This window comes from Amphiura filiformis, chromosome 7 (genome assembly GCF_039555335.1).
Source record: "Amphiura filiformis chromosome 7, Afil_fr2py, whole genome shotgun sequence".
Taxonomy (NCBI): Eukaryota; Metazoa; Echinodermata; class Ophiuroidea; order Amphilepidida; family Amphiuridae; genus Amphiura; species Amphiura filiformis.
Window position 1 is genome coordinate 18810515 of NC_092634.1, and position 23022 is coordinate 18833536.

Below are 23022 nucleotides of genomic sequence, written 5' to 3' on the forward strand. Positions count from 1 at the left end.
CCATGTCACTCGCCACAAAAGAATGTCAAAGGTCATAAAACACCACTTTTGTGTCTTCTGCTATTTAAGGCCTATGGCTGATTTTGTACCTTTCGTCATTGTCATAGATGTGCTAACATAGCTTGCTAGTGCAGTGGTTCAGCCGAAAACCGTGTGTATAAGACAAAAAATAATCCAGTGAGTCTGTAATTTATATACCGGTACTGGCAGTATATAAATTAGCTACATGTATTTGAATGGGGCTTCAACTTCGTCAATACTGTCGTTTTCCTGTTTTGTTTTTTTTGTCATTTGTTTTTCATCAAAAAAAATTATAAACGTAACAATTTGATTTTTTTCACTTTCGCTGGGATCACTGAATGGGACTTTATAGCGCGGATTATTCAAAACTTGTTTTTACCTACTGCTATATAGTATTAATCCGATTATTACATAACTTATTCAAGACATAGGTTATGTCATGGAGCTATTATAAGATGGAGAGGAAATAGATTACGTAACGCATTGAAACCTTGTGCCGATTTGAAATCTGACAAGCTATTCATCGAAAGGTACCTTTTGTTTGGGACAAAGGGCTTCCACCATTAAATCGGTAAGCTGACCCGACAGTGTATTAACGCTTTACCTAGCAGGCTACTGTCAATAAGTGATCAAATGCAAGTCGCGTGAAAGCGCTTAATGGAATGAAAAGTACCTATTGTTATACATAAACCCACGGGTGTGATTGAGTAGCCGTAAGCACAAAAGGCACACATTAGCCGCTAATGCATAGTTCGTTGTCACCCCACTGACATTAGGTGCTTCATTTAAATAAATTGAATGCGCCTGCTGAATGATTACACATCATGGCTGCCATGTCTATAATGGTATTTTAAAAATAGCTACGTCCCGGGAGCTACGTATACATGTAACATATAATAAGTATACCGGTATAGGCCTATATAAAAGTTGTTTTACAAATTGAGATTTTATTTTATTTTATTTTAAGAAGGAGAATGTCATAATCAGTGGCGTACTGAAGGGGGGCAGCTCTTCTGTGAGACGTCTTGGGAGGGGATGAGGTTGAAGGAGGGGATATGAAGAATGAGAGGGGACTGGAGGAAGAGAGAAAGAGGAAGAAATAAAGAGAAATAAATAAATAGACGTAAATAAATAGAAAGGTAAGGAAAATGATAGGAATGAGAGGGGACAAAACGTAAGAGGGGATGGAGAAGGGAAGGGAGATAAGAAGAGGGAGTGATACTTTAGCAAGTACAGAGAAAGGAAAAGAAATGAATGACAAATAAATGTAGGCCTTATAATAATTATTATAGAAACTAAACACAGCCCCCCCTCGCCCACACACACACACCCCCACACATAGGCCTAACACTAACAGCACTATAGGCAGCCATTCGATGATGCCAATGCCTTTATGCGTTACGTATTTAAAACGCCCAGTCAGATGTATTTTACACCTGCCAAGCACAAGTCACCCAATTTCGAAAATTGGACGTTGAATGTACACTCTCATGAATATTGATTGGCAACATTTTCCAATATGTCAGCGCTCAAATCGGACACAATAGAACAATAGACCATTCAGTGCGTTGGGTTATGTAGGGATAAACTGTACATGGGTATAGAAGCCCTGCATGTTTTTATCGATTGGCTCCAAACAAAGGATTTGAACCGGTGTCCTTCACCGTAATCACGGCGCAGTAGCCTACAGTCCATTCAATCAAATGTTGTCAGTGTGCGAGACGAACGATGTATAAATCTGGAGGTCACATCATCACTTATCATGCTTATTGTAAAAAGTTTGTCCAATGCATATACTGTGTGTATTGTTCCCGGGTATTGTCAATACAGTCAAGCAAACAGATATTATATTTTGAAAAGGCCGCTATAGTATATTCACAGGGGTGTCTTGAATGGCCAATCATATGGGACATAATCAAATTGCAGTGACTGCTTCCTTTGTTACCACATGTCAGTCATCTTGTGATTATTGGACCATGTAAACCTGCAAAAACGAGCCAAAGTGCAGGCCCTATGGACCAAAATTTAAAACGGCACCCTAGGCCTAGAGCAGAGATTATCAGGAACATGAAGGGAAAAAAAGAAACAAAATAGCAAAAGATGGCTGGTATTAAAAAAAAGCAAAAAGAAAAACAAACAAACAAAACAATGATGATTCAGTACAGTACGCAAGAAATTGCCTTTTGTCTTATAATAAACCCGTCGTAATTGCTATCTTCAGTAGATAGTCAAAAATAGGCCTATTAATCATAAAAAAAATCGAGGTATTAATTATTTTCTTTGCAGGCCATAAATGCTAACTTCAGAAGATAGCAAGCAAAGCATAAAACATGAAAAATAATAATATTACGTGTTCTATGATAATTACCTGTGGTTTATAATACATGTACGCCCAGGATCGGAAAATCGATCGGAACATCGGAAGTGATGATCACAACGTTTTTCATATCGCCCAGCACAAATGAAATTTGTTGTTTGTAAACAAAAGCTGATTCAGATGCTCGGTCGATGTGCGGTTAAAAATGCCGTCAAATAACGCCGGAAAAATGCAACCATACAAAATTCGTGGAGTAGGTAGTTCTGCACGATATGGAGTTGTTGCTGGGAACCTTAAAGAACTCATAAAACATGGCTGCAAGAAATTACAGGTAAAAATATGAACTCTCAAGTCTGATCAATGAAATTGAAAAGCCATAAAATGATAAATATTGGGCATGTGTGTTGAATTCGGCAACCTTCCGCTTTTTACCCTGTCCCTGTTATCTTTTGCAATTTGTCAAATTCTATTACGTAAAAGATCCTGTACCGCTGTGTACAAAGTCAGGCACTGGAAAGGCACTACTAGTGCCGTACTATTACGCTGTCTTACCTATTTAATTATTATCGGCGAGGATGACAATTTTGACCTCCTCGTCCATGTCGTCTGTTTACAAACAGAGAGGTAGACAAAAGACTGTTCCGCTTGTCCAAACACCCAAGTATCAGAAGGATGGTCCACAATAGCGTGATTCACGTAACATGAATAGGGATTAAAAAGCTGTCAAGAAGAACCATGTGCTTCTTTTGTCCAATTTGCCATCAAGATTTCATATGGAAACCGTTCAGACCCAGAACACGATCATGTCAGAAATTAATATTTTGTTCTGGGACTGATTATTCGGACTAGAAAGGCACTAGGAAAACGTTGAAAAACACTTGCTGACTCGCCGTAAAATATGCAGCTTGTCTCCTTATCAAGAAACTTTGGACGAATCCTGATTCATCGAATAACGGGTGAGCTTACAGCTCAGTTGAGTTTGGCATGCAAAGCCTGAAAGATATTGAGCTTGGGAATAGCAATTTGAATGATGGGCATTCCTTTACTTTAGAGTTTTTTATTTTACATGTAATAATAGCTGCCTTCTGCACTGGTTAGGGTTAGGGTTATAACACTGTACTTCCACAAGGCAGCTATAACATGTAAGAATAAAACCCCCTATAAAAGTAAAGAAACCATGATGTTTGTACGATATGTATACGAACAAAACTAAGTGAAGTTCACTGATCAACTCAAGAAAGTGGGGCTCAAATCCGATCGATTTATGTTTGATAATAGACATAATGACATTATTTAGATGAATCTTTAATTTAAATGCAATAGTTTACTAATTTGGCAGCTCTTGGCGTGAGATTTATTACCTTGGTGTGAGATTATACAACCTTGGCGTGAGACCGTGATAAAGTGCCCGAATCGACTCACGCCCCAAAGCGTGAGAGTTGACAGCCCTGCTACAGATCACTTGTTAGACCTTTGCTGGAATATTGCGCTGCAATGTGACCATTTACACCGTGGACCAAATCCACCATCTTGAAGCTGTTCAGTGCAGGGCGTGCCGCTTTGTCAAAACAAATACGACAAGCGTAGTAATGTCACCGAAATGCTACAAGACCTGGACCTGCTGCTACTTGCTACCAGAAGGAAGATGTCTCGACTAAGTCTATTCCAGAAACCACACAAAGGTCACCTAGCCATCCCAGTTCGGACCCTACTGGACCCGGTAATACGCTTCACCCGCAATTCGCACAGCAATTCATTTTTTCAACAACAACCATCCAAGGACTGCTACAAATATTTCTTCATATCATGTACAGCAACCCTTGAATTAAAGCTAATTAACCCATCCCCACTGCCGTAATGCCCTCAAAATATCTCCTTTACCCAAGGCAGTCACTTGCCGTGCCCTCTAATAAAGTTGCCGCCGGTGTCCCAGCCCTGCCCCTTCATTATAAAATTATCTATCTATGTTTGTGTGTGTTTTCTTCACTTTTGAGAAATTGTCTTGGTGCCCTTCTCAAATTTTCAACAGTTGCCATGATGCCCTCTTGAAATATTACAAACTGCTGTGCTGCCTTGCCTTTTCAGTGAAAATCCAAGGCAATTATCAACTTGCCTTAAAAAAGTTGCTGTGCCCCTTCAGATCCTTAATTCGAGGGCTGATGTACAGTCCGTTACGGAGCGGAACTAACTACCTGAAGACACAATAATAACTATGATCTGACCCAATTGCATACAAAGCTCAGCTGTACAGCATCTGTTCAAGTAATAAATAAATCTTCAAAGCACACACACTACAACCGGTTCATTTTTCCCCACTTGGGGTGTTGAACTGTATGAAACCAGAACCAGAATAGGCTTCAATTTCTGCAAACCAATAAAAAATTTAAATTTCTCTTTCTTGACACTTTCTACTACTGGACCCGGTAATATGCTTCACCAGCAATTCGCACAGCAAGTCATTTTTTCAACAACAACCATCCAAGGACTGCTACAAATATTTCTTCATATCATGTACATATATCATCAAAGTTTAGGCCTAACTTTAATCAAAATAATAATAATATGAATCAAATTCTGGACTCGCCAACAATTTTTAGTAATGTTGCGACCTGTTCACCAGGTCTTCTTCAGAATGCAGAGAGATTTCAGATGGTAATCGGCAAGGAAGTAGTTTTACGGTGGGGTCCCAGGCATGTGATAGCAGGAAATGGAGACCCCCTTTTTATTGAGTGCATCGGTCAAGTCTCTGCGCAGTCTGATGAAGACCCAGTGAAAGGGTCGCAACGTTACTAAAATCATTGATGAGTCCAGAATTTGATTCATATTATTGTATATTTTATACTACTAGATGACTCAAAACATTCATAACCTTGTAATCAAAAATGTTCAGCCAATATTGAGATGAGTATAATTTTGTAATAGTGGTATATCGACCAACCTCTTTAAAAATAGGGAAAGAGTTGCAAATTATTATTAACTACCTGAAGAAAGTAAGGCCAAAGTAAAATGAATAGAGATATTGCGATTTCCAAACTTAGCATCGAACATACATGGAATCTATTCAAAATTCTGTCACAGAGTGGTTTTGAATAGATTCCATGTACGTTTGATACGTACGTTTGGAAATCGCAATCTCTCTCTAAAAAATAACACATGGTCGCATGTCATGAGTTGGGTACAATTTCCATTACATGGTCAAAAATAACAAAAAATGTATTTTTTGATATGTTGTATATATTGAAAACCTCTAATAATTAACACCATTTTTAACCTTATCACATGCTTAATTTATGAGATAATGCTTAATTACTAATTAATTAATACACAGGTGTCTATGTAAATCTCAATTTTCAAATGGGTTTTTCTTAAATCGGACCACAATTACAAAAATGACTGTAAATTTTTTATTTTATGCAAGAATGTCATCAGATTTGGAGGATATGGTCTCAATACATTAATGCTTCAAATGAACTATTTGAAATAATTGTACGTATGTTAATTACATTGTGAAGGTCAATGACCTTTTTACGAGTAATTAGCGAGACAGTTATTCTATTATTAAGGAAATGAATATCAAGAAGAGAAATGTACATTAGCATGTTGCTAAAAATACTGAAATTCAACTAGGATTTCATTAAAAATGAAAAAATGGAACATATAACCATTTAAGGTGGTACTACACCCTTGATAAATTTGTGATTATTTTTGTATTTCTCTCAAAAAATAATAACACATTGGTAACAAAAGTTATGTAAATTATAGGGGTATTAGGAATCAAGATACTACACTGGAATTTCAGTGACTCAAGATAAGCGGTATACTTTATTTATGATAAAAGAGGTACTGCTAGAATGTACCTCATTTTTTAACTTATATAATGAACCCCTTGTCTTGAATCACTGAAAGTATATTGGATTCCTTGCCCCAATAATATACATAACTTTTGTTACCAGTGTGTACACAAAATGTAGTAATTTTGAAGTTACTTTTTGAGAAAAATGCAAAATTAGTCACAAAATTTATCAGAGGGTGTAGTACCACCTTAAGTAGTCAGTAATTGTTCTAGTTGTAAAAATTCAACATTCAAAGCTGTCATTACATCATACCCTCACTAGATTTGAAAAAGTAACCAGTAGTTTTGACATGCTGACATGTGAATTTTCACATAGGCCCTATTGCACACTCCCGCATCCGCCTGCTCCACATCCGCCTGCTCCTCCACCCCTGGCATTTTTCATTTCAACTGATGTGATTTTTTTACTGAATAATGTATAATTATATGCTTCAGGAGATTGAAAGAGTATAAAATTAGGCTTAAAATGAGGTATCAACCACTGCTGTAGGATATGGGGTTACGGAAAGCCAATCAAATTTGTAACGCAATTTTCAGAAAAGTGTAATCCCTCCACCCTTTTTGCATACCCAACTTATGACATGCGACCACATACATGTATATCATCAAAACTTTCTCAAAAATCTATTATTATTTGTAAAATTTTTGTTTTAACTATCCTCTGCCATGTGATAGACGACAGGCAGATTCAATATTTTATCATAGTGGATACTAGCGGATTCTCATTCTTAGTCAGATAAATATTATTTTGATAATTATAAACTATTCAATTGAGCAAAAATTAAGTTACCATCATAAAAAACTCCCCTTATTCTAAAAAGTACAAAACTTGTTTACAACTTTACATCTTCAGTCACGCATACTGCAAGCTTGAATGACTACACACATTTCTGTGTTTTTTAACTACCATTTCATTGTCTGTTTAATTTCACACAGTTTACAGAAGTGAGTATTGACTCTGTGTGTTTAGAGTCTGATGGAACAGAAATAGATGAGGATTACTTCCAAACTCTACCACCCAATGAGGTGTTAGTGTTAGTCACTGCTGGTAATAGCTGGCAAGGTAAGCTGGATTATGATTAGACCAAAAAAAAAGATTGTTTGCTTGTCCTCCACAACTTTTTTAGAATTGGGTCAGTCGGTTGGGATTTTTTTAATATAATAGCTTAATAAATAGCCAAAATAGTTGTGAATTGGGATATTTCTCTACTGTATACCACTTCATTCATGTTTTTAAAACAGTAACTTAGAAATGTGTAGAAACTGTAAAAAAACTTTTCAGGATGTCAAAAATGTTGGGAAAAAAACCCTTGTTTCTCCCATACCGGTACTCTGGCTTTTGCAGAGCTTCAAGCGTTGCCATCTTGGTGCCAACCTGTCAGTGTTATACCTATTAACGCCTAGAATAGCCTTGATATTAAAAATAAGATTCGGGTTTACTACCTAACTTTACTACATATACCTATTACTTAAAAGTGGACATTAGTTGTTGTTGGCAAATCAATTTGTATTTTTACTTCCAAAGGTAACTAAACACAGCACAAGAAATAAGTCCCTCTCTCAACATGTCGTCATAACAGTGTAAGGTTCGTTTTGTACCAATAAAATTAATTTTGAAATAATTATATGACTGTTTGCTAAGTGTTGTGTGAAAATGAGAGATTTCCATGACTTCAGGGATGAATGAGCTCAAAACCTGCCCTTTTCAAAAGTTACAAAGTAGGCCAAAAAATATGCTTGTCACAACAGTTGATTCGTGGCTGAGTGCAGTTTAAAATCCTCACCAAGTGAACAATCTAATGTGTGTTGATTCTTTATCATTCAGCCATGCAAATCGCCTTGGTGCAGAGTTCAGCACAGTGAATTGTAAGATGGTCAGTCCCATTCCTTGTCCCAATACACTTTGCAGTTAACAAGCATAGGCCTACTTTGTGACTTTTAGAAAGGGTAGTTTTTGTCTTCAATTTGGGCTCATTCAGCCATGAAGTCATGGACATCTTTCATTTTCACACAACACTTAGCAAACAGTCATATAATCATTTCTAAGTTAAGGGGGTACTACACCCCTCGATAAATTTGTGTCTATTTTTGCATTTTTCTCAAAAACTAATAACATGGTGGTAACAAAAGTTATGTATATTATAGGGGCAGGGAATCCAATTACTACACTGGAATTTCAGTGGCCCAAGACAGGCGGTTCGGTATTTATGATAAGAAATAAGGTACCGCTAGGATGTACCTCATTTCCTATCATATATACTGAACCGCTTGTCTTGAGTCACTGAAATTTCAGTGTAGTAATTGGATTCCTTGCCCCAATAATATACATAAGTTTTGTTACCAATGTGTTATTATTTTTTGAGAAAAATGCAAAAATAGTCACAAATTTACCACAGGGGTGTAGTATCCCCTTAATTTTATTGGTACAAAGTTTAATTTGACGATGTTGTGACGAAATTTTGAGAGGGCGACTTATTTCTTGTGATGTGTTTAGCTCGTTTTCACCAATATTAATGAATAGGGAACAGAGTGAGGACAAAGTGGCTGTGACTTTTGTCCTGGACGTTCTGGGTTGGAATCCTGATGGTGCTATTGTGTTGTGCACTTACCTTAAGGGGGTACTACACCCCTTGATAAATTTATGTCTATATTTGCATTTTTCTCAAAAACTAATATCACACTGGTAACAAAAGTTATGTATATTATAGGGGCAATGAATCCAATTTTCCACGGCCCCAAGGAAGAACAACTTTGTTGATTTGGGCCTCCGTGGTGAAATAAAGCTTCCTATCCTATCCTATCCTATCCTAATTACTACACTGGAATTTCAGTGACCTAAGACTAGCGGTTCGTTATTTATGATAAGAAATAAGGTACCGCTAGGATGTACCTCATTTCCTATCATATATACTGAACCGCTTGTCGTAAGTCACTGAAATTTCAGTGTAGTAATTGGAATCCTTGCCCCAATAACATACATAACGTTTGTTACCAGTATATTATTATTTTTGATAAAAATGCAAAAATAGTCACAAATTTACCACAGGGGTGTAGTACCCCCTTAAGCAAAGCGTGTAGAAGTTGGGACTGCAGATGAATTGATGTATGGGTAGTGTGGACCCCAGCCACATACAGATGAGATGAGCCATTCATGGCCCTAAGAGAGGTTGCCATTGCAGCCCATGAACACAGGCACACATCTAATCCTTTAAGGTGGTACTACACCCCTTGATAAATGTGTGACTATTTTTGCACTTTTCTCAAAAAATAATAACACATTGGTAACAAAAGTTATGTATATTATAGGGGCAAGGAATCCAGTTACTACATTGGAATTTCAGTGACTCAAGACAAGCGGTACGTTATTTATGATAAAAAAGAGGTACCGCTAGAATGTACGGTACCTCATTTCTTAAAACATACATAATGAACCACTTGTCTTGATGAATCACTGAAATTTCAGTGAAGTAATTGGATTCCTTGCTCCTATACATAACTTTTGTTTCCAGTGTGTAGTTATTTTTTGAGAAAAATGCAAAATTAGTCACAAAATTTATCCGGTGTGTAGTACATGTACCACCTTAAGAAGTCAATGAATGTCAATATTTGTATGTTGCCAAGGTTTATGGTTCTACTGTATACTATAATAGTATGTGAACGCTCTCCTGTGATCAACCCACACTATACTAATTAGTTTGACTTACAAATGCCAAGATTCATAACATAGTACTTAGATTGATATAGTATCACATTATCACATAGTTGGTGTAATGTGTGACTTTTGTTAATATTCAAATTTATGTGAGCGTAAGTTGGGACTTTATTGATACACAGCAACAAAAATCAAATAACTGTTGCCCAGGGTTCGCAGGTTTTTGCCGCAGGTGGAAAAAACCGCGGTTTTAACCACTTGGCAAAAACAGTTTTTGCCGGCAAAAATGGCAAAAACTAAAAAAGTGATTTATAGTTCGGTTTTTTCATCTCAAAACAAATAATTAAGATACAAAAATAAGTTCCCGAGTGTAACAAGGCCAGATTTTGTAATTATAAGCAATATATTAAGAAATTAAAGGCATGCGTTTTCATTGCTCAAGTGCAGCTAACCGAAATGTGACATGTATCAAATTCAAAACTTTTTCATTTTAAGGACTTAATGAGACAAAAAAATATGTTGAATGATTCGTTAAAAGTTGTGTGTTAATGTTTATGAGCTTCCTGTGTCACTTTTTAATATTTGAGTGACTATATATGAGTTTTTGCCAGTTTTTGCCGGTTTAAACCAGGCAAAAACTGGCAAAAACAGTTTTTGCCAGGTTTTTGCCGGCAAAAACCGAACCCTGCTGTTGCCATTTGTTAGCAGAACAAATTATAATTAATGGAAAAGAGCAACTTTTTCTCTCTCATACAGGAGTTGATGTACTACAATCACACATAAGCAGCGCCCTCGGTATGTTCAAAGCGGGCAACTTAAATGAACAGATCCAAGACTTTTTTGAGCAAGAGAATGCATCAGAGCTTTACCGACTTATGATGGAGTTTGCTAATTCACAGAGATCTAAACCAGAAGCTGAAACCAAGAATGATCACCCAGACTGGTTTCAAGGTAAATGGCTGTATGTATAAGGGGTGGGTGGTGGAGGACTGAACAGGGCTGGTGACAGGCAAGGGAGGGATAGGACACAGGGCTAAACCAGAAGCTGAAACAAAGAATGACCACCCAGACTGGACTGGGCTGGTGACAGGCAGGGGAGGGAGATGACACATGGCTAAACCAGAAGCTGAAACAAAGAATGACCACCCAGACTGGACTGGGCTGGTGACAGGCAGGGAGGGAGATGACACATGGCTAAACCAGAAGCTGAAACAAAGAATGACCACCCAGACTGGACTGGGCTGGTGACAGGCAGGGGAGGGAGATGACACATGGCTAAACCAGAAGCTGAAACAAAGAATGACCACCCAGACTGGACTGGGCTGGTGACAGGCAGGGGAGGGAGATGACACATGGCTAAACCAGAAGCTGAAACAAAGAATGACCACCCAGACTGGACTGGGCTGGTGACAGGCAGGGGAGGGGGATGAGACACCGCTGAAACAAAGAATGACCACCCAGACTGGACTGGGCTGGTGACAGGCAGGGGAGGGGTAGGACAGAGGGCTAAACCGGAAGCTGAAACAAAGAATGACCACCCAGACTGGACTGGGCTGGTGACAGGCAGGGGAGGGCGATGACACATGGCTAAACCAGAAGCTGAAACAAAGAATGACCACCCAGACTGGACTGGGCTGGTGACAGGCAGGGGAGGGAGATGACACAGGCAGAGCTGCCAACTCTTCTTGATCCTGCAGAAGACTTCTTCATTTGCTGACAATCTTCTGTCTTCTGCAAAACATATTAAATCTTCTGCATTTGCAGCCATCTGGCTAAATCTTCTGCATTTACAGCCATCTGGCTAAAAAATTATACACCCACTGCCACTGCCTTCTGCAAAAAAGGGTTGAGTAGCCTTGGAAAGGCATTTTTAAGGGTCTCAAAAAGCTAACATCCAGGAGCTTTTGGGGGCGCTGATCATACGCAAGGGCCGCTGCATATTCCAATGTTGACAGCTCTGCACAGGGCTAAACCAGAAGATGAAACAAAGAATGACCTCCCAGACTGGTTTCAAGGTACATGTAAATGGCTGTATGTAGCCTGTTTGTAACAAATAAACAAACAAATAAGTAATGATTATGATGAATTTTTTAATTATTCAATTTTGATGATGCATAATTTTTCAGATATTGAACCAAGATTCAAGACGAAATCTGATGTAATGCAAGAACGAGCAAAATCCCGGATCAGATCATACTATGCCAAGGTAACTATCTATTGCTTTGCTTACATGTTTATCAACATTTTTCACTCATTATATTTTGCTTCAAAAAAAAAAAAAAACACCCAAAAACATGCATCTTAAATGAGGATGGTCTGCCAGTGAATGTTCATCAATGCTGTATTGACACAAGAGTAAAATGCGCATTTAAATGTCCCATATATACAGGCTGTATCAAAGTGATTGGTAGTGGTAGTACCCATCGGTTTCCGATGATTATGGACATGACTGCCACAGGGTTTGATTTACTTTGAAAAACTTGCATAGCAATTTTTAGCGAAAATATAATTAGGTGATGTTCTTATAATATTTCCTTATGTTTACATTGTAAAATATTGCTATACAAGCTGATATTTGTGTAGCAGGTTGTCCAAAATGGGGAGCATTTTGCTCCACGACATAAGTTAAATCGAACCCTGGACTGCCACATTAAAATGCAACATAGGATCCGCATAATTAAATATGTCATAAACAGTCATATAAGTTATAACATTGAATTATAGTCATTTCAAGAGGATCCAATGTTGCAAGAAGCAGGCTTTTCAATAAGCATCAAAACTGATTATTTTGATACAGCTTGCAAAATACTGTAAGAAGAAAAAGGTGTGTTAAGGTGGGTCAGTGGGGAGCACGATCTAGCAGTGTTTTCACTCAAATATTGAGACAAGTAAAGCTGACAGATAAGAGGTATGGGGCCCTATAAAAGAGATCCTAAGTTTAAATAAGGAGGTGTCATTTCTGTCCCATCTGCATGAGTATTCTTGGCAGGGAAAAAAACCCAAGACTTGCATCTTGATATAATGTTGGCCTTCAACCCCATGTGCATGAGTTTTCTTGGGAGGGGGAAAATGCCCAAGACTTAGTAAAAAGATAGATTGATTTTCATAGGATATTTAATGATTTCATATTGCTTGCAAACAAAATGTATGAAAAGAAGAGGAAAAGATCTTTAAAAAATTTTTTTGCTTGAAAATGTAATATTTCTGGAAACTAAAGTAAAATGGCTCCTAAAAATTAATTGTGTTTTGCTACAGTAAACAAACCAAAAAGAAAAGAAAACGATGTTTGCTTGCCCTCAACCGACCAACCCTAATTTTGGAATTTTTTCTATTTACTGTACAAAAGAATACCAATCCTATTTTTGGAAATTCCTGAAAAAGTTTTTTTTTCTTTTAAAATTTGTGCATTCTGTAGATGTAAAAAAATGTATTTTAGAGCTTGTGTTCAACATTTTAGTTGTTTTGTACTGTTAGTTGATTCGTTTTGACACCAAAATTGTCTGATTTTTCATATTTTGAGCCTTAATTAATACAAACAGTAGAGTTTGCTAGTAATTTAAAAAAAAAGGAATTCTGACCGACCGACCCAATTAAAATTCATTTGAGGGCAAGCAAACAATTTTTTTTCTTGGCCTAATGGGCTATTATTTAGAAAGTTTTGACACACCCCTCAAAAGTCAAAAGATGACAAAGATTAATTAAAACAAAATGTGGGCTTTTCCACAAGGCATGGGTAATTTCACACTAGAATTACGCGATTCATAATTAAGGTGGCCCTACACAAAGGTGTGTGAAGAGTATTTGTGTTTATCTGTAATATTATGTCTGTTGAAATAGTTGAAATCATGAACAAAAACATGCCAGGAGATTCCTCCTATACCACTTGCAATGGCCCAAACCAAAGGGCCTAAGAAGGGATACTGGACCCCACTCATGAGACTTAGTTAGTGGCACTGTATGTCATTACATTTTATAATGTGGCACTTCACAGAATTTGAGAATGCCTGCAATAGAGGATAGTAAAAAAAAGAAAATTGATATTGCTTATATACTCTAAATTCAACCACGCCACATGCTCATTGAACCTGCTGTCACCAGTGTACGGGTTGGTTGTGGTGGTTTTTTGATGACCCTTCAGGCTTCTGGGCTATTCCCAATATATTTATTGATATGTTTCTTAACCTTTCATTTTAGACCAAAGAAATCTTATTTGAAGATCTGAAAACGGAGGCTAAGCGTAAAGCAGCAGTTATGGTCCTGGACTACTTCCAGGCACAGCTCAGGGAGGATCAATACAAGGGAGTGTACTTTGTCCGCACGGCCAGCAAGAAAGAACGTCTATGTAATGAGGATGGGTGGTTCCCATGTCAAGGTGCATATGATGAAAGCAAATGTGTGGACCACCACGTGATAAACCCCTATGGAACCAAAGAACACATGGTACTATTCAGTACATGGAATCTGGATCATGTGTAAGTATTTTGGATGGTTCCTTTTATATTTGATGTAGGAGTAGATGTCAGAAACATTGTGTGATAAACCCAAATGTAACCAAAGAACACAATCATTGGTACTATTCAGTACATGGAATCTATTCATGGACGAAAAAGATTACAGACTGCGTACAAGCAGTCAAAGTCTCGGCATCATCTGATAATAAGGGCTGATTGTTCAGGCAAAACAGCTACGCACTTACCGCATATTTTTACTGTCTATCGTGTAATCGCGCAGGCACGGAACGCTCTATCATGTATACGTGAAGGCATGCAACGCTGGCATGATTGTTAGACACAGCACGGTCAAACAATCAGCCCTCATGAATATGCGAGAATTCACAGCATACAATGCATGGGGACTTTGACTGTGGTCTGGAGTTTATACTTAAAGATTGCCAGGTCATGCCCCAGCTCACGCAACAATGCATTTATCAATTACCTCATTGTTGTTGCTAATATTATTGCATCATCTTTGGTAAATGAATAACAAAATTAAAATTTGACGGAAGCTGCACATTATGGCTTCAATAAAAGGACAGAGTCCCCTGTTTGATGGCGAATACCTGTGTAGGTGTGTCACTGCCACATGTGTGCATCCATGCTTATGTATGCCATTTTAAACTTATTCATAAGACACCACAGTCAGATGTGTTCCATCTTGGAATCAGCCATTGATGCTGCTTCCATACTTATTATTAATGAACTATCAACTAGGTAATCAAAGTTAAATTGTAAAATGTTATTGGTCAATACATTACATACACATAAATGTTATCACAATCAACAAGATTCAATTAATTGACCAAGCATCAATGAAAGATCAAACAAATTTGGTTCTCTTGCCTAACTTGCATCCACATGTTGCATTTTTGTGTGTTTAAGGCTACACGATCTATTGTTGGTCGAAGCAGCCGAAAAATCGATTTTGATTATCTGAATCAGTATATTATTGAAAAATAACACTTTCATGATTTGCAAAAGTTCATTCTACAAATCATATACTTTCAAAATTTGCTTGATTTATTGTTGTTAATGAGTTATGTACGTTTTACAAAAGTGTTGTTTACACTCTCTTTACAACATAACTCAAGAACCACAGGACCTAAAGAGTATATCTGTGATATTTGAATTCTTCTACACACTAGCTATGAAATGATCAATGCAATTTTTGCCAAAGCTCACTACTATTAGCAAGATGCTGCGAACTACCAAATCGCAACAGTTAAAAATAGTTGCTAACCTTAATATTTTATTTATTTATGCCAACGTTATTATTTTATACATTTATATTATATTTATATATATTTATATTATTTTATCTCTATTCTTTTACAGGATAGAAAAGAGTCGTGAGGTGATCCCGACACTAAGCACAGCAATACAACGATGCCCAAAAGGCAAGGAAATCAACTGGCCTTACTTCTATGAACTCTTGTTTACAAAAAAGAACCTTAAACTGGTTGATATCAGGTGTCATAAAAAAGGTAAACACACTGGTGGAGTGTCAAAGGCAAAAATATACAGGCAAATTAACTCAAGGAAGAGGTGACAAATGGACAGGGTGACCAAGATTCCTTGGCCAAGAGTCAGGTAAAGTGGCCAATTGAATCAGTAGGCCCTATCTATGGGTTAAAGCCATAATGTATGATCTTATAAATATGAAATTGGTTAATTTCTTTACAAACTGATTTTTTGGCACATTGAAATGTTTAGATATCATCAGCCTGCTACGCTAAATGCCTAAGTCATTCTTACACGTTTCTCATTTGTAATTTTATTTTCTGAGTAATAAACCCATAATTCATCAAATTTCCAGCCGCGTTTTTCATTAACTTGTCACAAGTTATTGAAGAATGCGGCTGGAAATTTGATGAATTATGGGTTTATTACTCAGAAAATTAAAATTGCAAATGAGAAACATGTAAGAATGACTTAGGCATTTAGCGTAGCAGGCTGATGATGTTTCAACATGTACACCTAAATGGAATCAGCCAAATTTGTTGTGTTTATGGTCAACAGAGCAATTTTGACATAATGTTGTATACAGACATTAAGTCCCCATAGAACTCCATATTTTAAACGTTTAAAACTGGCTAAAGTAGCTAGTGGGTTTCTTTAGCTTTATCTGGTTATTTCAGCTTAAAATGGACTGAAATCTTTCCAGTTATTACTAATTTATCATATTTTATGGAAATTGTCACATTATGGCTTTAATGGGTTAGAGAACAAATATAGACTGGCTACAGCACTCGACAATGCAATATACAGACACCAATGTTATATCCTATAGAAATGTGTGTCATTATTAGCTAAAATATATCATTGAGGGCGCTATTTATTTCAAGCCTAATTACGGATGGCAAAGACTTGTCTGCCCATTTACTAAACAAAAAAATCATGAATATGAATGAGATAAAAAACATGAACAAATGGCTAAATCATGAAACAAGTGAACAATAATCAAATTATTGTTGCAAGCGAAATTGGTGTGTTTACTGAAAAGCACCAAACTGGTAAGTGGCAATTTTTCCACAAATCGGAACAAAAGTTTTGTGCAGGGTATTTTCTCTCCAAACGTAGAGAAGATTTGAATTCATATCTGAAAGATATTGAGTCCCCAAAAATGCCCTGAGCATATATAGCACTTGTGTTAATGTTTGCTGCGCACTGTGTGCCAGCTGCAATTGTGGGAAAATTGGTCACAGTCTTTGGTGATATGGATTCTGACAGGTTTTATGAGGAAGAGATGCCATTTAACGAGACCCGGCCAATGGTAATAGTATGAGTCATCATGGCGCTTTACTTGACTCAATTATACCAAACTCACAAGTGTAGTGCATGGCGGTGTGTGTATATCATTCATAGCATTTACGTGGTGAGTTTAGTAAGACATTTGGCCAGCACATTGATGTCACATACACAATTACACATGCTACAACTGTGTGCTACTGCAGAAGACATGGAAGAGGAGGGGAAGAAGAGGAGGAGAAAAAAGAAAAATGTAAAAAAAGAAGAATAATACACCAAAGAAGATCTCAATGAACAGATTTCTGATGAGTGTTTTAATAACTTTATGGATGCCTTCAAACAATTCACGAGCATCGCGGCACTGTGGAGGATTGATTTTTTTTATTTGATCAAAATAAATAGCGGCCTCAATTTTCTGCAAAATTAACTAATAATAAATTGATAAATAAGTAGATTAATATGTAAATGGTGAAAAATGCAAATAATGCAAAAATAATAGGTTCATGATTTAAACTACTATCATTACCTAAGTCTAAAGATGAACTTTAAATAGTATTTTATTTGTCAAATTAAATAATGGTACTAGTGATGAGAGACAAGATAGTAGGTTCAGCACAGATACGACATTTCAGCTACTTGGCGGAGACATGCCAAGGCTTTCGTCATGGACTGACTATGGCTGATGATGATCTTTAAGATTATGAAATTTGAATTCAAAGTGTTCAATGAAATTCTTTTCTGCATTACTTAGCCAAAAAATCAGGGATTTTAAAAAATGAGCAAATTGTAAATAATCATTCAATAAAAGTACATGGAGATAAACTACTTATCCATGCCCTCCCAAATCCATAATGATGAATGATGTTGATGATCTTAATAATTTGAAATGTGAATTCAAAGTATTCAATAGAATTATTTTCTGCATTACTTAGCAAAAAACCAGGGATTTTTTTTAAAATGAGCAAATTGTAAACGATCATTCAATAAAAGTACATTGTGATAACTACTTATCTATGCCCTCCCAATGAATCCCAGGAGTACCGTCTCCTGATTGGTTACACAAAGACAGGTATGATTTATTGAGCCAATCAGCATTGAGATAACTACTCTGTGCTTTTACAATACTACCTCCTGATTGGTTACACAACTATTATGATTTATTGAGCCAATCAGCAACATGATGTAAGTAAATACATGTATCATGTTTTTGGAAGATTTATCTCAATGCATATATTTTGAATGATTGTCTATATCATATGTTTGTAATTTTTGTACAAATATTTATAAACATGCACAGTAATGTTTTTATCAGCTTGCATAATGTATATTTTTGAATAAAGTATTCTTTGAAATTGTAATTTTAAACAATGTTTTTAAATAAGGTAAGGTTATGGTCATGAATTTACACCAAAGGTACATGTATTTATACCCAAAGATTATGTTTGTTTGTTTGTTTGTTTATTTCTTCTTTATACTGGGTCCATATTCAGGGGAAAATTTAAGTATTCCCCTGTTCTTCCATATGGCCCAGTTATTACATACAAAAATACAAATAAATAATTACAAAACACTTATATTACTTTACTATATTAACTTAAATTACATGAATTACCAAAATTATTTGGGTACAACAATAATATTAAAAGATAGGTAAAAAATAATACATAGCACACACTATATTGCATTAATTAGACTACATTTTCAAATATATTGACAAAATTAATATTATTATTATTTCTTATTGCACTATGAGAATTTAAATTTTTAAAATGATAAAACATTATGCCAGCATAATAATTTAAATCAGGATTTCAAAATACAACAAACTACATTCAAATAATCAAAGGAAATGGATAAAAACTTAGTGGCTACAAAATGTAGGATAAAACACAATAATCAAACAGCAAAAAATGTAAACAAAAGAAATTTGGCAAAAGTTGATCCTGTAACAATCATTGCAATGCCTATTATTTAAAAATACTCAACAAAAGAGCCTAAATTTAAACCAATGTTTGGTGGCAAGAGAAATTGATAAACCTACTATTTTGGATAGAATCTTGATTTAAAAACACCAGTACTGGTTGGTAACGGAGAAATGATTGAATTGTGGAGTTGATTCCAAGCAAGAGCCCCCCTATATTGAAATGAGCGTCTGCCATATTCAAGAAAAGGCCTAATGGGTCTAATTTTCCCGTGAGCACTCGGCGAGTATTGAGAGTGTGTGAATTCCTACAAGTGAAAAAATGATTGCACAAAGCATTTGGGACCAGCCCAGAAAGACATTTAAAAACAGCAAGATTGAGATGGTAATTTCTGCGCTTTTCCAAAGTTTCCCACCCCATCTTTTTACGAAGATACTCATTACTTGTGCGAATTGGTTTCCTTAGAATAGCCCTGGCTGATCTTGTTTGGAGGCGCTCTATTCTGTCACATAAATACTTGCTGCAGTTGCCCCATACAATATCACAGTAATCAATTCTTGGCAATAAAAGGGAATTGTGTAAAATGGTAAGACTTTCCTGAGACAGATACTTTCTTATTCTGTAGAACAACCCAATATATTTCACCACAGATATAATAACATTATCAACATGAACATTCCACGATAGGGTTTGATCAAAATGTAAGCCAAGGTATTTAAAAGAGGGCACTGTTTCAATTTGATCATCTCTAATATATACATTGAGAGGGGCAGCTTTATTTAGTTTAAAATGAGACCCAAAAAGCATGGATTTTGTTTTTATCGACTCAAATTTACATCATATGTAATGCTAAATGACAAATCCGCCTTCTGGTGGCCAGATGATGTATCTCCGGCATTTGTTAGCAAGAGCCCAAAAGCGCCCCTGATAAATTTTGTGACTAATTTTGCATTTTTCTCAAAAAATAACTACACACTGGTAACAAAAGTTATGTATATTATAGGGGCAAGGAATCCAATTACTTCACTGAAATTTCAGTGATTCAAGACAAGTGGTTCATTATGTTAAGAAATGAGGTACATTCTGTTATTATTTCTTGAGAAAAATGCAAAAATAGTCACAAATTTATCAAGGGATGTAGGACCACCTTAAGCTTGAGTGTTTCAAGTGTTTCACACATTCTGATACAATGTGTTACATGCAGAATGCCAACAACTGCACATTTTGAATTGAAGTTTGCCAGGCGTGCACAGCAAAATAATCTGGAGGTACATAAGTTGCAAACATGAGTGACCCACAAATATGGAGAAGTCGCCAGTCGGTACATGTACTCTTTGATTCTACCTCAATTATTCAATTTTGGTTTTCATAATCCATTTAGTTACTGCATAGATTTTGAACACAAGGATGGTGTACTATGGTATATCCTTTGAAGTGATGTACTCTCCCGACGAAAAGTTTTTCCGCAGTAACAATTGTTGAATTTTTAGAAAATAATACTAACTTGAAACCTATTTATTTACTTCAATATCATCTATAATATCTTTAATCAGTTTTAATCAACTTTTCAACATCAAAACATTGCTGGAAAATAACGAAACAAACTTTCTTATGATCTCATGAAAAACCTGTACAAAATCCCCATAGGAAAGCGTGGCGGCGCTTGTGCTTAATTAGCTAATTATGACATCAGTCCTTGACGACCACCATAACAACAGATGACGCCGGGGTATTTGAACTCTTTTTAAAACATGTGATGCATAACAAATGATCAAGGTTATGAATTGTGATACTAGAGGAATAAAGCTATCCCCCGATTACAACGGATTATTAATTGTTATGCGATTATGTTATTTGCCACGATCCAAAAGAGATAAATTCCATTCAGTTAATATCATGCAGCCTCACTACAGGGATTTCCTATCTAGCAGCATTATAGTTTAATTTTGACTTTCAAAATTGCTCAGTTTTAACATCAGATCAGGCTCAAAATGTCAAAAATTACCGATCACCAGAAGGAAATGATAGAAGCATATCATAGTGAAGGAAAAACTAACCGCGAAATTGCAAGATTATTGAATATTGACCAGGGATCTGTGCGATATAATTTGAGAAAAACAGGAGATTCATGGCTCAATGGACAATCGCCCGAAATCTGGACGGCCGAAAAAAACCACCAAAATAATAACAACCGAACCCAACTAGCGTTTGCATCAAACCACTGTTGCATCAAACATTGTTGATGATGACCAGCAGTGCAGTCGAGATAACTGCAAGTCGATCATGACAACTTTAACATCATAATGAGCCTCATTAAACAGCGCCGCTACTTTTCTGAATGGAATTTTACCGTGTAATTTACCGCAAAATAAGAATATTTTTTCTTTATTTATTTTTGTAATAAATGAGGGTTCCAAGTTTCTGCAATTATGACTATTATTGATTAAAGGGTTTATATTTTAGTGACAGTTAGGTTTGATACGTTTTCCATTTGTAGTAATCATTACAATTTAACAATTTCTGTGGTTATAGAGGGTGCGGAAAATCTTTTCGTCGGGAGAGTATGTGTGTCTTGTTTTTTTCACCAACTCAAAAGGTTCAAAGACAGAGTGACAGCTTCACTGTCATCCTCAAAAAGTGTACACCTGATGAACAACTAATGGAAATGGGCTATAGTATTCCAGTTAGAAATCCATACAGCCCTGGAAAACATAACCTTAATCTCCCACACATTGGGTGTGGATTGTAAACGGAATCATTCGTTCAGGTAACCCCCATATTATAGAAATGCATAAAATAAATGTCTTGAAAATAAACCTAAATGTCTTGGAAATGTCTTTTATTCAGTCAGCGTGCCAAATTATGACATAATTTACCCTTTGCATGATCTGCCATCTTGATACCAAAATGAGGTTCTCCAAACAAATGCATGCGCAAAAAGTCCATTTTTGTTTTCTATCAAATGTTTGAAGCCTTTTGCAGTCTGTTCACGGTAATTAACAAGCACATGAAAGTCGTATGTGCACACAATACATACTTTGTGGGTAGAACCTTGTTTTGAGATGACCGTGCTAAGGGTTCATATTCATAGACCTAGCATTATGAATATGAATTGTGGGATATTTAATCACCATGGATAATGGACAAAGTCAGTATTTTGTGTATATTGTTGAATATGAACTTGACCAGAGTGCCGAATATTGATTTGTTATTACGCATGAATTCTCTTGAATTAGCGAATAAGGATCAGATATATAATTCATGTGTAATATGGGACGTTTTCAAACTCATAACGATAACTCACAACAATTATTAAGTGTAACAAATAAACAAGTGTAACAAATAAACCCCTATGCAGGATTTCATCTGAGAGCTAGTACCACCCTTACAGGTTTTTTGATAAATACACCCTTACTTGTTTATAATTTTCTAATATTTTTGTTTAGATGATGGTCTTGATGCAAAGTATGCCAGGGAAACAAGCTTTGTGAAATAGCGGGATCATTAAAATGACCCCTAAATGCACCAATTAGAGGTTTAAAAACAACACATTTTCTTTAAAACATGCGTTTTTGACCCCATAAACGGGGTTCGCGTTCATTCTCTGAAAAGGACCCTTAATTTGTGTTTTTCTGGTCACGCATGTGTACACTGTGAAACTTGAGTGGTCCCCGGGGTGGACAACCCTTGACTTTCCCTCTTGCTTATTGGTTGGAGGTTTCCAAAATTGTATGATACAGATGTACGTACACCACCCTATGAATAGAGGTTATCCGTGTTGTATAAGCTGCATATCCTATCAGCGACAGCTATACCTTGTTTAGGACTTTCAAAAGAAGTACCTGCGTGTGCAACCATGACTGTTTCAAAATAGCCCGCCAAAGTCACGCAAGTAACTCCGAGGTCGTGCATTGAATTGGTTTGAATGAGGAATACTACGGGAATCTGCGCCTTTTGTTAGAAGTCACACATGAGTGAAGTGGATAACCTCTATTCAAAAATTGCAGCACTGA

The 23022-nt window shown here is 36.4% G+C and overlaps 1 protein-coding gene across 1 annotated transcript; it reads left to right on the top strand.

Moving 5' to 3' along the window:
- The first annotated feature begins 2504 nt into the window (after nucleotides 1-2504).
- Nucleotides 2505-16091, top strand: LOC140156291 (DNA fragmentation factor subunit beta-like). The gene is made up of 6 exons (XM_072179273.1): nucleotides 2505-2669; nucleotides 7128-7254; nucleotides 10600-10794; nucleotides 11970-12049; nucleotides 14038-14315; nucleotides 15675-16091. The coding sequence occupies exons 1-6, from the start codon at nucleotides 2544-2546 to the stop codon at nucleotides 15886-15888; spliced, it is 1020 nt and encodes a 339-aa protein (XP_072035374.1). The 5' UTR covers nucleotides 2505-2543; the 3' UTR covers nucleotides 15889-16091.
- Nucleotides 16092-23022: the final 6931 nt, after the last annotated feature.

What these genes read in the sequence shown, in the direction of transcription:
- LOC140156291 (XM_072179273.1), top strand. Translation starts at nt 2,544, where the DNA reads ATGCCGTCAAATAACGCCGGAAAAATGCAACCATACAAAATTCGTGGA. An exon ending in TGCTGGTAATAGCTGGCAAG is followed by an intron (nt 7,255 to 10,599) that starts GTAAGCTGGATT and finishes TCTCTCATACAG; the next exon opens with GAGTTGATGTACTACAATCA. An exon ending in TCAGATCATACTATGCCAAG is followed by an intron (nt 12,050 to 14,037) that starts GTAACTATCTAT and finishes CTTTCATTTTAG; the next exon opens with ACCAAAGAAATCTTATTTGA.